Source organism: Bos grunniens, chromosome 6, assembly GCF_055505025.1.
Source record: "Bos grunniens cultivar Pamir isolate PY7600 chromosome 6, Bosgru_T2T1.0, whole genome shotgun sequence".
Classification (NCBI taxonomy): domain Eukaryota; kingdom Metazoa; phylum Chordata; class Mammalia; order Artiodactyla; family Bovidae; genus Bos; species Bos grunniens.
In genome coordinates, this window is record NC_141170.1 from 89,218,853 (window position 1) to 89,235,372 (window position 16,520).

The 16,520-nt window shown below is 39.8% G+C and overlaps 1 protein-coding gene across 4 annotated transcripts in view; it reads right to left on the reverse strand.

The window, feature by feature from the left end:
- The window catches only part of UNC5C (unc-5 netrin receptor C), a 429,397-nt gene that overhangs the window by 136,162 nt on the left and 276,715 nt on the right, over window positions 1–16,520 (reverse strand). For all 4 annotated transcript variants that reach the window (XM_086406587.1, XM_086406586.1, XM_086406588.1 and 1 more), the window contains exon 3: window positions 9,519–9,662. In XM_086406587.1, coding sequence (XP_086262713.1) covers window positions 9,519–9,662 — 144 coding nt within the window. The remainder of the gene's footprint in view (window positions 1–9,518; window positions 9,663–16,520) is intronic.

The following is a 16,520-nucleotide window of genomic DNA, read 5'->3' on the forward strand; positions in this document are numbered from 1 at the left end:
TTTTTTATTATTTTTTAAAAAATACTTATTTAATTTGACTGCACCGGGTTTTACTTGCAGCATGCAAAGATCTTCATTGCAGCATGATCTTTTAGTTGCAGTATGTGGAGTGTTTAGCTGTAGCATGTAGGCTCCTTTAGTTCCCTGACGAGGGATCAAACCTGGGTCCCCAGCATCATCAGCACCAAGCATTAGGCACTGACCCCAGGGAAATCTGTTGGGCAGGTTTTCAAATTTCTCTTTGTCCTTCATTTCCTCATCTGTAAAATGAGGATAATAACACCTGTCACGCCAGCACTGGTGCAAGAATTGAATGAACCATCCAAAGTTAGTCAAAGGGTACAAACTTTCAGTTACAAGATGATTAAGTTCTGGGGATATTTTTGTACACTATGGTTACTATTGTTAATAATATGATACTGCATAATTAAAATTTGCTAACAGAATAGATTCTAGTGTTTCACCACACACACACACACACACACACACACACACAGAGTAACTATGTGAGGTGAAAAAGTGATTGAAAAAGTTCCTCTATTATTAGAATTCCAAAGCCCATCTATCCAACGTGAGACACATGTGGCTATGGAGCAATTGACCTGTGGCTAGTCCTAACTAAGAGGTAGTGCAAAAATTAGTATGAAAAAAAGAATGCAAAACTTGTCATGAATACTTGTTTATATTGGGTATTTTATTGAAATGATAGTTTAAATAAAGTGGACTAACTAACATATTAACTTAAATAGATTTAACTTAAATAATTTAACTTAAATAGATTTAACTTAAATAGATTTAACTTAAATAATAACTTAAATAGATTTAAGGGCTTAGATCTGATAGATAGAGTGATGGAATGAGGTTCCTGACATTGTACAGGAGACAGGGATCAAGACCATCCCCATGGAAAAGAAATGCAAAAAAGCAAAATGGCTGTCTGGGCAGGCCTTACAAATAGCTGTGAAAAGAAGAGAAGCGAAAAGCAAAGGAGAAAAGGAAAGATATAAGCATCTGAATGCAGAGTTCCAAAGAATAGCAAGAAGAGATAAGAAAGCCTTCTTCAGCGATCAATGCAAAGAAATAGAGGAAAACAACAGAATGGGAAAGAGTAGAGATCTCTTCAAGAACATCAGAGATACCGAGGGAACATTTCATGCAAAGATGGGCTCGATAAAGGACAGAAATGGTATGGAACTAACAGAAGCAGAAGATATTAAGAAGAGATGGCAAGAATACACAGAAGAACTGTACAAAAAAGATCTTCATGACCCAGATAATCACGATGGTGTGATCACTGACCTAGAGCCAGACATCCTGGAATGTGAAGTCAAGTGGGCCTTAGAAAGCATCACTACAAACAAAGCTAGTGGAGGTGATGGCATTCCAGTTGAGCTATTTCAAATCCTGAAAGATGATGCTGTGAAAGTGCTGCACTCAATATGCCAGCAAATTTGGAAAAGTCAGCCGTGGCCACAGGACTGGCAAAGTCAGTTTTCATTCCAATCCTAAAGAAAGGCAATGCCAAAGAATGCTCAAACTACTGCACAATTGCACTCATCTCACATGCTAGTAAAGTAATGCTCAAAATTCTCCAAGCCAGGCTTTAGCAATATGTGAACTGTGAACTTCCTGATGTTCAAGCTGATTTTAGAAAAGGCAGAAGAACCATATCAAATTGCCAACATCCACTGGATCATCGAAAAAGCAAGAGAGTTCCAGAAAAACATCTATTTCTGCTTTATTGACTATGCCAAAGCCTTTGACTGTGTGGATCACAATAAACTGTGGAAAATTCTGAAAAAGATGGGAATACCAGACCACCTGACCTGCCTCTTGAGAAATTTGTATGCAGGTCAGGAAGCAAAAGTTGGAACTGGACATGGAACAACAGACTGGCTCCAAATAGGAAAAGGAGTACGTCAAGGCTGTATATTGTCACCCTGTTTATTTAACTTATATGCAGGGTACATCATGAGAAACGCTGGACTGGAAGAAGCACAAGCTGGAATCAAGATTGCCAGGAGAAATATCAATCACCTCAGATATGCAGATGACACCACCCTTATGGAAGAAAGTGAAAAGGAACTAAAGAGTGTCTTGATGAAAGTGAAAGAGGAGCGTGAAAAAGTTGGCTTAAAGCTCAACATTCAGAAAACGAAGATCATGGCATCCGGTCCCATCACTTCATGGGAAATAGATGGGGCAACAGTGGAACCAGTGTCAGACTTTATTTTTCTGGGCTCCAAAATCACTGCAGATGGTGACTGCAGCCATGAAATTAAAAGACGCTTACTCCTTGGAAGGTAAGTTATGACCAGCCTAGATAGCATATTCAAAAGCAGAGACATTACTTTGCCAACAAAAGGTCCATCTAGTCAAGGCTATGGTTTTTCCTGTGGTCATGTATGGATGTGAGAATTGGACTGTGAAGAAGGCCGAAGAATTGATGCTTTTGAACTGTGGTGTTGGAGAACACTCTTGAGAGTCCCATGGACTGCAAGGAGATCCAACCAGTCCATTCTGAAGGAGATCAGCCCTGGGATTTCTTTGGAAGGAATGATGCTAAAGCTGAAACTCCAGTCTTTGGCCACCGCATGCGAAGAGTTGACTCATTGGAAAAGACTCTGATGCTGGGAGGGATTGGGGGCAGGAGGGGAAGGGGACGACAGAGGATGAGATGGCTGGATGGCATCACTGACTCGATGGATGTGAGTCTGGTTGAACTCCGGGAGTTGTTGATGGTCAGGGAGGTCTGGCGTGCTACGATTCATGGGGTCACGAAGAGTAGGACACGACTGAGTGACTGAACTGAACTGAACTGACTGCTAAGTACTGCTGCTAAGTCGCTTTAGCCGTGTCCGACTCTGTGCGACCCCATAGATGGCAGCCCACCAGGCTCCCCCGTCCCTGGGATTCTCCAGGAAAGAACACTGGAGTGGGTTGCAATTTCCTTCTCCAATGCATGAAACTGAACTAATATATTATTAAAATTAATTTGGCCTCTTTTATGTTTGCTTTTTACTTTTTTAATGATGGCTACTGGAAAAACTGAAATGACAAGTGGCTGGCATCATATTTCCTCATACTTCCTTGTTCTGGACAGTGTGTTAGGCACTACAGAATTACAGATGTAAACACAGCCTGTTTGACACCCACAGGTGGCTCACAAGGTAGCTCAGATCTCAGGGAAAAGGAGGAGTGAACTATGAGAGTAGGGCAGAGAAGTCTTCCCTGTTCCCCTTTCATTCTTCCCAGGAACTGCCTTATTCCAATTTGTAGTCAGTGCCCTTTGTGATGGTGGCTGTTATTTATAGGTTTGTACACAGAAGAAAGAGAAACTCCCTAGGAACTATCCTGACATCCCAGGGAAGATGGATTATCTGTGCACATAGATCCACTGTAACTCCTGAATTGAGAAGAAGGGTGGAGATGCAGAGGGCTCCTCCATCCTCAGGCGTAGGGACAAAATCACAGTCTAATTATACTTGAATTGGCAGACAACTTCAACTTCTAGGACTGACAGCTCAGGATGTACAGGAAGTGGTGAAAGAAGGAAAAACTCCTTAGTTTTCAAAGTTAACTTGGTACTACTAAATTTCAGAATGCACAAATAAAGTTGTTTGAATCATTATCTGTGTTTTTATGAACACTATTATCATTCACTGAGCATTTGCTTTGTGTCTGGCACTATGCCATATGCTTTACAACTTTATCCCAGTTTAATCTTGAAATAACCCTATCATTTTCATTTCATGGTTGATGGAACTAAGTCTCAGAGGGGTTACATTGCTTGACTAAGGTCACAGTAGTAAGTGATGGAACTAGGATTTGAATATATAGGTCAACCTGGCCCTAAGCATTTGCTCCAACCACTCCACTTTGCTCTGCTTTTCACATAATGCCCACCATCCCCTGACAACAGCAACCACAACATCATCAATGATCACAACATCAGCAACAGCAGCCAAGACATTTCCTGAAGAGACACAGGGTTTGCTGACATTCTGCCTGAATTACATTTTCCTCCCTTGAACATTCAGAACTTTGTCATTGACTATAGCAAGGGACACTGGAAGAAAAACCCCAATGAAACGGGAAGCTGCATCACCACAGGGTTCTACTTAGACAGTCATTACAGTGCCCATATGAGTTCCCTCAGAAGAAACCCCTTGCTCTCCAGAGGAAGCTGTGGCACCCACTAAGGCCGCCGGACACTGCCATCTGGTAAACATGCGTGATTCCAGAGCAGGCACATTGTGTACTCAGCTCATTTCTGGCCAAATCCTAACTTTTCCCTATTTCCTATTTTCCCTCTGCTCTGATTGTCTCACAACATTATTTTTGTATTTTATATAGTTTGAATATACAAAATATACATAACTGCTGCTGCTAGGTCGCTTCAGTCATGTCCGACTCTGTGTGACCCCATAGACGGCAGCCCACCAGGCTCCCCCGTCCCTGGGATTCTCCAGGCAAGAACACTGGAGTGGGTTGCCATTTCCTTCTCCAATGCATGAAAGGGAAAAGTGAAAGTGAAGTCACTCAGTCGTGTCTGACTCTTAGCGACCCCATGGACTGCAGCCCACCAGGCTCCTCCATCCATGGGATTTTCCAGGCAAGAGTACTGGAGTGGGGTGCCATTGCCTTCTCCAAAATATACATAAGCAAACAAATAAATAAGAGAATGGCTAATATTCATTTCTACTTTATAAACTTCTTAAAATAGAGCTTTTTCATGGAGGAACTATGGCCCCCTTTTTAGTACACACATATATATGTGTATATACTCACATCCATATACACACATAAATATACACTATTTATAGTATAGAACACATAGTGTACACTATTCACACATAGTGAATATAGATCAAATTAGATGAGGGGTAAGTGAACTTAATTATCTCTAGCATCATGGCTGTCTTTACCTGAAAAAAATTTAAACTTTAATTGCAGTGGATGTGACAGCCATCTGTCACATATTCCTGGGCAAAGCACCCCGGCTGACTTGAAACAGAACAAACCAGAGAATCTACAACCTTCCTGTACCATTAGTGAGGGCATGCTTGGTAGGGATCAGCTCTGACAAGGAGAATTTGAAATTTAACTTTTCTTTTCATCAGGAGGTAAATCTGTATGAGTAAATCTTTATACATTGGATGTTGCTCCTCGACTACTAACACATGAGTTCAGTTAATTATGGAAGTACAAGCAAATTGCTCTTCAGTCTTAATACATGAAGATGAAAAGGTGCTATGGCAAATCAATGTCTTACTAGAAGAAGGGTTTGTATTATTAATAAATAGATTAACTAATTAAACTTCAGATTTTAAGCAAGTAAATTTGTTATAAATTGTAAATTGGCAATTTTAAATATCTATTATACTTGATATTAATGAACATATAGCAATGAAAGATAGTTTTATATCATTGTGCCTCTTTTGATTATAACTAAAGCTAACTTGAGTTCATTTAATTATTTGACCAAAGCAGTTCATTTGTTTATTTTTAACATGTTTGAAAGTATCTTTTTACTTCATAATTAATAAAATGAAATCTAAAAGATTTGCGATAGATGACTGTAGTGGATGACATCCACTTTCAGGACTGATCCCCTCTGCTGGGAGTGTTGATGGTGAAGGCTCCCAGACTCTCCCTCCAGAAATTGCCCTCAGTTGAGATGAGCTGAATTGACCCAGGTCATACAAGTTGGTGAGGGTGAACAGAACAGAACAGAAAAGACCACATCCACTGACTAGTCAATGTTAGGGATAAAGGGCCACTCACTCCTGTGCCTCATGGTGGGACAACTCTGGAGGGCCATCCTAACTCCAGTGTCCCCTATGGCATCATCTTTTGTTGTACCTGAACTGCAGTTCAATTTCTCCCTCTGCGCAAGTCTATTCCTCCACAGATACTGTTCCAGAGAATACTCGTTAATATATTACCTGCATGCATGTCTCCATCTCAGAGTCTACTTCATAGAGAACCCACTAAGACAAAGAGAAAAATCCCTTTAGACATGCTCAGAGAGGAATGATTAATAGAGAGCAATGATGGTTATAATGGTCTTAACTGAACAAAATTTATTAAACATCTTTGATGTTCTAGGCATTGTGCTGAACACTGAAGATATACAGTTAAGCAAAGCTGAATTAAGCAAAATGGATCTCAAGGAACTCATTGGCCTGAAACACAGACATTACAACAAATGAACATAATTCAAAGGAGACAAGCCCTACATTAAGAGGACAGATGCACTTGTCTGAAAGGTTTGAGAAAGGACCCCCTATCATTCTGGAGACTGATGAGGCAAGAATGACTTCACTAAAGACAACTGAAAAATCCTTCAAGTTCAGGTCTTCTGAATCATTCTTTCTCTCACATTCCACATCCAACCTCTCTCTTTCTCAAAAAAAAAAAAAAAAAAAAATACCCCACTACCTCTGCCTTTAAATAAATCTGGAATCTAGGTCTCACCAGTGCCACAGCTTCTAATCTAGGCTGTCCTAACATCTCTCACAGCTGCTGCCTCATAACTGGTCTCCCTTGCATCTACTTTTGCTTCTCACGATCTTTTCTCAACAAAGCAGTCAGGTGTTCTTCTAAAATGGAAGTCAGGGCATGAACTCCTCTGCAGAAAACATTCCAAAGTTCCCATTTCATACTGAGAACCAAAGATGCTACACCCACAGGGCCTAGACCATATCCACACTGCCCTTCCTGTCCTTACCTTTCTCAACTCATCTAGGAGACTCCTCTCCCTCACCCTCTTCCAGTCACTGTGGCCAATTCAATCTTCCTGGCACCAGCAAACATTCCTGCTTCAGGGCATTTGTATTTATGCCACTCACTGTCCCCTCTCTCTGACTCCCCCCCTCCCCCTTCTTCAGGTTGCTTCAACTGCCAACTTCTTCTGCAGGCCTTCTCTGACCACAGTCCCCAGCACAGCATACCCCCTTCCCCAACTGTCTTTCTTCATAACACTTACCATCTGCTCTGTTACTGATTACTTACTTCATTAAGAGTGTGCTCTAGCTTCCCTGGTGGTTCAGCCGTAAAGAATAAGTATATGCCTGCAATGCAGGAGATGTGGGTTCAATCCCTGGGTCAGGAAGATCCCTGGAGAAGGGAATGCTAACCCATTCCAGTATTTTTGCCTGGAGAATCCTATGGACAGAGGAGCCTGGTGGGCTACAGTCCATGGGGTCCCAAAAAGTCAGACACAACTTAGCGACTAAACAACAACAACTTGTTTAGCAGAAACAAGCCTCTTGAGGGCAGGGATCATTACGTGTTTTGATTCTGGCTCCATACCAAATACCTAAAATTATCTCAGTAAGAGAGTAAATGCTTAGTAAATATTTGTTGAATAAATGAATTTTTACAAAGAATGAAAGGAAGTAAGAGAAAGGTAAAGTGCTTCAGGATGAATAACAGCTGGAAACAAAGAAATGGAAGTATTTCTAATCTAGTGTGAGTAGATCGGAAACATTCTTTGTGGTCAGAGCTGGAAACTTAGGTTACATTACGGAAACAATGACATGTGGTTGTTACGGGCTGAAATGCATCCCCCATCCAAAATTTACAAGTTGACATCCTAGCGCCCAGTATACCTCAGAAAGTATTTGGAGATATGACCTTTAAAGAGGTGATTAAGTTAAAATGAGGTCATTTGGGTAGCCTTAACCTAACATGACTGGCATCCTTATAAGAAGAGAAATTTGGATCCAGACAGTTACAGAAGGAAGATCATGTGAAGACATGGAGAAGATGACCATCTATAAGCCAAGGAGAGGAGCTTCAGCAGAAACCAATATTGCCAGCACCTTGATCTTGGACTCCAGCTTCCAGATCTGTGAGAAAATAAATTTCTCTTGTTTAAGCCACCAGTTGGTAGAATTTTGTTACAGCAGCTCTAGTAAACAAATACAGTGATATATACTATTGTAGGAAATTTTGACTTTATCTCAGAAGCCACTATAAAATTTTAAGCAGGGATGGAGGTGAGCTGAGGTAAGACCTGAGTTTTAGGAATCTTCCAGAATCCTGCATTTGTGGTAATAGGGAGGAAGGGCTAGAAAAGGTAAAACACTAGACTCATGGAGACTAACTGGTAAGTCATTGTAATGGCTGGGATCTAGGTCAAACAGAAGGGAAAGAACAGGCAAGAACAGGAATTGTGAGAAGCATCGGAGCCAAAACTGTTTGAACTTGGTGACTTCCCGGTGGCTCAGCGGTCAAGAATCTGAATCTTCCTGCCAATGCAGGAGATGCAAGAGATGGGAGTTTGATTCCTAGGTCAGGAAGATCCCCTGGAAGAGAAAATGGGAACCCATTCCAATATTCTTGCCTGGGATATCCCATGGACAGAGGATCCTGGTGGGCTACAGTCTGAGCATGCTTGACTGACCATATGACATGACTGAGCAGGCATGTACACAGTGACATATGAGAGGGAAGTGACACTGACATCAATGCAAACTGAAATTTAGTAAACTACAGGCGTGCAAGGGGCTTCCCAGTTGGCTCTAGTGGTAAAGAACATGCATGCCAATACAGTAGATGCAAGAGAAGAGAGTTTGATCCCTAGGTTGGGAAGATCCCCTGGAGGAGGGCATGGTGACTCACTCCAGTATTCTTGCCTGGAGAATCCCATGGATGAGGAGTCTGGTGGGCTACGGTCCATGGGATCTCACAGAATCAGACACAACTGAAGCAACTTCACATACATGCTGGAACAGACATGCCAAGGAATTCAGATAGTACGATTTACATGGTTTTCAGTGGTTTCACACTTGAGAAAATTTCTCAGTATGGAAACTTCAGACATTAAAGCAGCATCTATGCTGTTCAAGGTGTGAATAGTACTCACTGAGAAAAGGGTCTGCAGAAAGAGCTGCAGGCAACATTTCCTCCTTGGGGATAATATGCCCATTAGCATATTCAAGAATCTGGAAAGTTTTGCAATGAAGGAACTTCTTTAACTTTGTCCAAAAAAGTATTTCCCACATTTACTGATTATGGAACCCTTTTAACCTCTCCCTGAAAGTATACTAGAAATATCTTCCTGAAATACGCTAGAAATTAATAGTTTGGAAAACAGTGGTGTGTTTTGATGCATTAAAACAGTTCTAAAATAAATAGAGAAGCTTTGCTGGGTAATTTCTATTTCTAATAGCAAAATTAGTCAACACTGTCCTAACAAATTGGCAGAATAAACTCATTAAAGGAATGTAGTTGTTTTCCTATAGCCTAATTACTATTAGATTAAAAAAGAACACTCAGACTTTTGAAAGTAGCACTAATTCTTTCACATCCCTAAAGGAAAATTACTCAGTGCCTCGAAACAAAAAATGAAATGATATTCGGATGACTTAAGGGGAAAGTGTAGCTCAAATGCAGAAGTCTGGGAGCAGTTTTCAACCAGGGTTCTTCGACACCAGAGCAGGTGTGGTCAAGTTTTCCCATATTCCATTAGCTTCTGGAACCCACAATGCCCCTGCATAGTGACTTACACGCGATGCGCACGTAGGCTTTCCGGCTCTTGGTGGTGCCTGCCGAGCTCCAGGCTACACACTGGCACCAGTAATCTTCAGGCCCAAAGAGTTCTTCCACTTGCTGGCGTGAAATCTCAATGCTCACTTCCCGGACAATGAGACCTGCCAAGGCAAAGGAAGATTTAAGTCCAAAGAAGACTTGTACTAACAAAATACAAAACATCATACCTAATTTTTTCCCCAGTGATCCTTCTTAATGCTGTGGACCAACAAATCACATATTGCCTCTCATCTCCTCTGACTTTATTCTAGCTCCAGTTACTTGATTCACAGCTGTCTCATTCTCTTATTTGCTATTTGAAATCTTCTGGATTCATCAGAAGATGAAAGTGAATTAGATCTGTCCACAAAAATCCTTTCCCCTTATTACCTAATATTCACCCACCACCAAGTTATCTTTCTCTGTGTATTCAAACATGAACTTGAATTTAAAGTCTTCTAAGGATTCTATCTTAATTATACAGGTTGTGTGTAAGATACCCATGTGCTGTACACAGCTTTACAGTATCAGTTCAGTTCAGTTCAGTCACTCAGTCGTGTCCAACTCTTTGCGACCCCATGAATTGCAACACGCCAGGCCTCCCTGTCCATCAACAACTCCCGGACTTCACTCAGACTCACATCCATCGAGTCGGTGATGCCATCCAGCCATCTCATCCTCTGTCGTCCCCTTCTCCTCTTGCCCCCAACCCCTCCCAGCATCAGAGTCTTTTCCAATGAGTCAACTCTTCGCATGAGGTGGCCAAAGTACTGGAGTTTCAGCTTTAGCATCATTCCTTCCAAAGAAATCCCAGGGCTGATCTCCTTCAGAATGGACTGGTTGGATCTCCTTGCAGTCCAAGGGACTCTCAAGAGTCTTCTCCAACACCACAGCTCAAAAGCATCAATTCTTCGGTGCTCAGCCTTCTTCACAGTCCAACTCTCACATCCATACACGACCACAGGAAAAACCACAGCCTTGACTAGATGGACCTTTGTTGGCAAAGTAATGTCTCTGCTTTTGAATATGCTATCTAGGCTGGTCATAACTTACCTTCCAAGGAGTAAGCGTCTTTTAATTTCATGGCTGCAGTCACCATCTGCAGTGATTTTGGAGCCCCCCAAAATAAAGTCTGACACTGTTTCCACTGTTTCCCCATCTATTTCCCATGAAGAGATGGGATCAGATGCTATGATCTTCATTAACTCTTTACATAAAATGAGAGAGAATGACATAAAATAATAATCATAGGTATATAAATCATTAACATGTATATTTATATACACAAGTATATATATTTAGGTTTATTATTATATGATCTAGTACTTTATAAATATACGGTGATTTAAAAAAAAACTAAGTCATTTTAAATGGCTTTATTTGGCACATTGTTTTTTATTGAAAGAAATATTAGCCTTAGTTAACAAACCTCTGCTGTTCTAGCCAGAGAATGAATGACTTTAAAGTTTTCATGAATTTTTGAAAGCCCAAATGTTTCTCTTTAATAACAATGTAACCAAAATCCTATTAAAAATAAAGTGAATTCCAGTTAAAATGCTCAAATAATTGAAATTTATTTCACAGCATTATATAATCCTAAAATAATTAAACTTGAACTTGAGTCTGGGATTATCATTTTAGGGGTATTTATCTTGTGATACCAAAGTCTAGTTCAGAGATTCATCCTGAAATATGCCTCTTTGCATTGAGCAAGAAAAATGAAATTATACATATATGGGCAATGTATGTGGGCAACTGCCACTTCTCTTGCACACCCTGCTAGCCTGGAGTGTCTTTGAGAGAACTGGAAGGGACACCCGTTAGGGAGCAGGGGCATAAATTATGTATGAGCATCATGTATGAGCACAGTAAGAAAAATTAATTACGTTAGTTTGTATTGTTTGTTCATTCATTCATTCATGGACGAAATATCTATCAAGCATCAATTATGCAGAAAATATTGCACTGGGGCCTTATCCTTAATGAAGCTTTATTTTTGTGAGAAGGGCACGTATTAACTTGAATTATAATAAATGTATAAATTTATTATTTAATTACAATTGTGTTCAATGCTGCAAAGAAGTATTGAAGTAATGAGAGTAAATAACAAGGAGACTCAACTTAGTATGAAGGATCCTGCATGAGTTAGACTGATTAAATCATATGGGGAGAGGCACAGGACACATGGTAAGAAGAAGAAAGGGAAGGAGGAGACTGGGAACCCAGGAGAAGACACCTGAGCACTGCACACAGAGAATGCCAGCATGAAGTGAACCCAGAGACAAGAAAGTGACCGATTTATATACATTCTTGTGAACCTGCAGTTCTCAAAGTATGGCCCACAGAACAGCTGTATCAACATCACCTGGAACTTGATGAAAATGCAAATTCCTGGGTTCTACTCCAGACTCAGCGAAAAAGAACGATTGAGAGTCCAGCCCAGCAATATTTTAACAAGTCCTCCAAGAATCCTGATGCATGCTATAGTTTGAGAACCACTGTTGTACACCATGTTTAGGATTTGGGATTTCTTTCTGAGAGTCAAGTGTTTTAAGAAGATGACATAATCAGATGAGAATAAAAAAGGCATGCATATATAAATGCATAAATGAAATGACACATGATACAGTGACAGGTATAGGATACAGAGTTTAAGTAGCTCATAAAAGTCATGATTTCTTAAAATGTTTGATCATGACTTCTTGGTATAAGTAACATGAAAGAGCTGTCATCTGGAGATTCTAAAAAAGAGTGTTTCTGTACTTACCCTAAAATCTAGGACATTCTCTTATGGATAAAAACACTGAGGGAAATTAACAATCCCCCAACAGCAGCAGATGCTGACTCATTAGAGGATAGATAATTCTTCCCATCGCAAGTGGATGAGAGTTGAGTCACAGAAAAAACTAAGTCTTTAAGTCCAACTCATGAGTCCCTGAACTGGAATGAAGCCCAGGAAGGTGGGTTTTACAAGCCCAAGGCAGGGCAAGGTCCTAACGGAGTGACTCTATTTTAAAATATTTATTAAATATATTTAATGTTACCTTAAAATTTTGGAAATTAGTAAAGCTTTTATGTTTAAATAGTGATCAGCTTAAAAATAATTTTCAAGTAACTGGCATATCCCAATCTTTGAAAAGATTACTATATTATTTTAGCCAATGTCCAGCCTCCACAGTGAAAAACCAACTTTAACAAATAGCACTACTTTCCTTCCTCTTTCCTGGTCCTTGCTTATGCCTTTCATTTTCTTGTCTCATTGTAATTATTCTCATTTTTCTGATGTCTAGAAACTGGTGCAAAGATGGAGCCGTCTTCTCTCCTTTCCCGCCACCTTTTTAACTCCACTCTGGTATTTAATACTCTTGCCTGTTTTATTTGTTTGTACCTTTTCTGTTCATGCAGAAAGTCAGTTACTGGAAAAGAAACACTTCCTCTAAAGGTTGCTGCAGTAAATTTACAGTCACCAAAGGGCTGATAAACCTGCAGTGTGTAGTTCCTTAGGACTATAATGGCTCTTTCCAAAATGTAGAGAGCAGCAGCAAAACAGGCTCAGGATATTAAAACCGCATACAAATATTTTGTGTCCCAAGATGATAACTTCAGGTTTCACTCCTCCCTTTTACTTAAAGCAATGAAAGGAAACCTAATTAAAAGCTAGGGAAACTTCATGAGGGCTACTGTATCCTTTTGCCCAAAGAGGCTCATGGATGTTTCTATTAACCACAAATCTAAATCCTTTTATGAAGCCACAGACCTACCCTCCTACTACAGGGATTATTCACAGTATGAATGTTCTGAATTGTGTGGCCCAGGCTCCCCATGGGCCCAGGAGTCAAGCACACACTGATTTTTGTCTTCAGCTTCACAGATGCTCCATTCAGCAGGAGATGGATTAATTACAGTTGGGTACACTGGCCCTGCCACAGGCCCAAAGCTTATATTCCAACTTTTGGTCAGCACCACCAGAAAAGAAAAAACTGAAATATTAAGTATCTAAATACTTACATTTTAGAATTGTCTAGAATTAGCTGCATTATTCAGACTCTGAGTTACTGGGTCACATATCATCTTTTTATTATCATAGCTAAGTTCATTACCTATGACATTTTGTTCATCAAACCAGAGACTAGTGGTTTGGGTAAAAGCAGGTAATGTCCTTTCTCTTTGAAAGTGAAATTTCAAATCTGCTTGAAGTCGTGAGATGGAAAAAGCAAGCTGCCTTGAAATTTGAAATGCCATCAGCGTTACTTCCAAGGCAGGTTGCTTTGAAGAGCATTTGGCAACTTGAAATTGGTTTCAGGTTATTTAAGGGTGGGGAGAAATGCTTCGGTCTACAGGATTTACTCAAATACAAATGTGTATTTTCCATCCCGTCTGATAACATCAAAGATTTCCCATCACTGTTCATCCTTTAATAGTGGCATCTCAAGGATGCATGCTGTTTGAAGTTTGCAGTGATTTGCTTTTATAACAGGACTCATTGTGGTTTGGGAGCCAGAGTGTAGAAAAGTAATTAGCATATTATACCAAGAAGTCTTATAATGAGCATGAATATGTACTTGTTAATAGGGAGTTTCAACTGACCTTAGAAATTCAGATATAAATGCAACCCTCTGATTGGATCTTTATGAGGCTATACACGAATAGAGCAATAAAATCTGGTACTTGACAATTATTTCTTATCTTTAGCATAATTTTAACTTCTAATAGTGTTGACATCACTAACAGTGTTTTCCTAGAGATTATTATAAAGTGATCAAAATTTGTGATTAATGCTGCTGTAAAATTATTTAAAGCATATCCACATTTCCCCAGAAATATAATCTGCAGTGCTTTCAACAAATAGTAAAAATTTACTAATGTCAAAAATTAACTGTTAAGTTCCAGAAATGTAAAGATGGATCAAGTATCACATCCAAGCTTGTGCTACTTATTTATCATGTTTATTAGGTGATACTCAAGTTATGCATCATCTTTTTAAAATATGTTCATCAAATCTGCATCATTTAATACCCCATGTATGTTTCACTAAAAAGCATCTTCACCTCATGTTAGTCTGAGGTGTTTTGTGTGCCCCAGTTGTATTTTTCACCCATCCCAATCACTTGATCTTTCACATGCAAAGGGAAGTTTTGAGACACTTTGCTGTGTAGACCTGGCAGTTCTATTTCTCCCAGTACTCTCCCTATGGGGAGAAGAGCTACAGAGGTCACTCTACCAAATCTCATCGGAATATATTCACATAGTACTTGGAAATGTACAAAGCTGCAGGTAAGGATGTTCTGGAATATACTACAACATTTTATTGAATTAACATGTTTTCTCTTTTTCATGCTTTCTCCTAGAGCTCAATCCTATTAATTTTCACCAATATCTAAAATATGAAACATAACAGTTTGAGATGTCTTAATATAAATTTAATCACACAAAATCCTTTTATTTAAAAGGATGTCATACCATAAAAACTGAAAATTATTTTAGTAACTTATAACTCTCACTAAAATAATAAATATGATAACTTGGAAGGCAGAACTTTATAATTACAACATTGCTCTTTGTTACACAAAGTCATTTGACAATCTTTAAAGTACATCAGGAACAGCAGACACTGTAAATGCATAATTTACCAACTTCCCTCTGAAATGTTTCCCTTGAATTTTTAATATATAATATATAAACAGGCCACCTAAGTAACTAAAATTACTTTGTGTAATTGGGAATTGCAACTTACTAGGGTATTAGATTCTGAAAGAGATGGGAATACCAGACCACCTGATCTGCCTCTTGAGAAATTTGTATGCAGGTCAGGAAGCAACAGTTAGAACTGGACATGGAACAACAGACTGGTTCCAAATAGGAAAAGGAGTACGTCAAGGCTGTATATTGTCACCCTGCTTATTTAACTTATATGCAGAGTACATCATGAGAAATGCTGGGCTGGAAGAAGCACAAGCTGGAATCAAGATTGCCGGGAGAAATATCAATAACCTCAGATATGCAGATGACACCACCCCTATGGCAGAAAGTGAAGAGGAACTAAAAAGCCTCTTGATGAAGGTGAAAGTGGAGAGTGAAAAAGTTGGCTTAAAGCTCCACATTCAGTAAACAAAGATCATGGATCTTGTCCCATCACTTCATGGCAAATAGATGGGGAAACAGTGGAAACAGTGTCAGACTTTATTTTTCTGGGCTCCAAAATCACTACAGATGGTGACTGCAGCCATGAAATTAAAAGATGCTTATTCCTTGGAAGGAAAGTTGTGACCAACCTAGATAGCACATTCAAAAGCAGAGACATTACTTTGCCAACAAGGTCCGTCTAGTCAAGGCTATGGTTTTTCCTGTGGTCATGTATGGATGTGAGAGTTGGACTGTGAAGAAGGCTGAGTGCCGAAGAATTGATGCTTTTGAACTGTGGTGTTGGAGAAGACTCTTGAGAGTCCTTGGACTGCAAGGAGATCCAACCAGTCCATTCTGAAGGAGATCAGCCCCGGGATTTCTTTGGAAGGAATGATGCTAAAGCTGAAACTCCAGTACTTTGGCCACCTCATGCGAAGAGTTGACTCATTGGAAAAGACTCTGATGCTGGGAGGGATTGGGGGCAGGAGGAGAAGGGGACGACAGAGGATGAGATGGCTGGATGGCATCACTGACTCGATGGACATGAGTCTGGGTGAACTCCGGGAGTTGTTGATGGACAGGGAGGCCTGGCATGCTGTGATTCATGGGGTCGCAAAGAGTCGGACACGACTGAGCGACTGATCTGATCTGATCTGAGTGTATTAGATTTATTATGAATATTTTTGTTAAACTTATATTTACTGTCTTTGTGATATGGATGAATTTTCCTGAAAGTTAAGGAATAACATGGCTGAGACCAAGAGGTTCAAGAGATTTTCTTGGAAGAATTTTGTTCTTTTATGTAATAGTTTGACTTGATTCCCTTGTATGTGATAATTTCTAGTCATTTGGTTCTG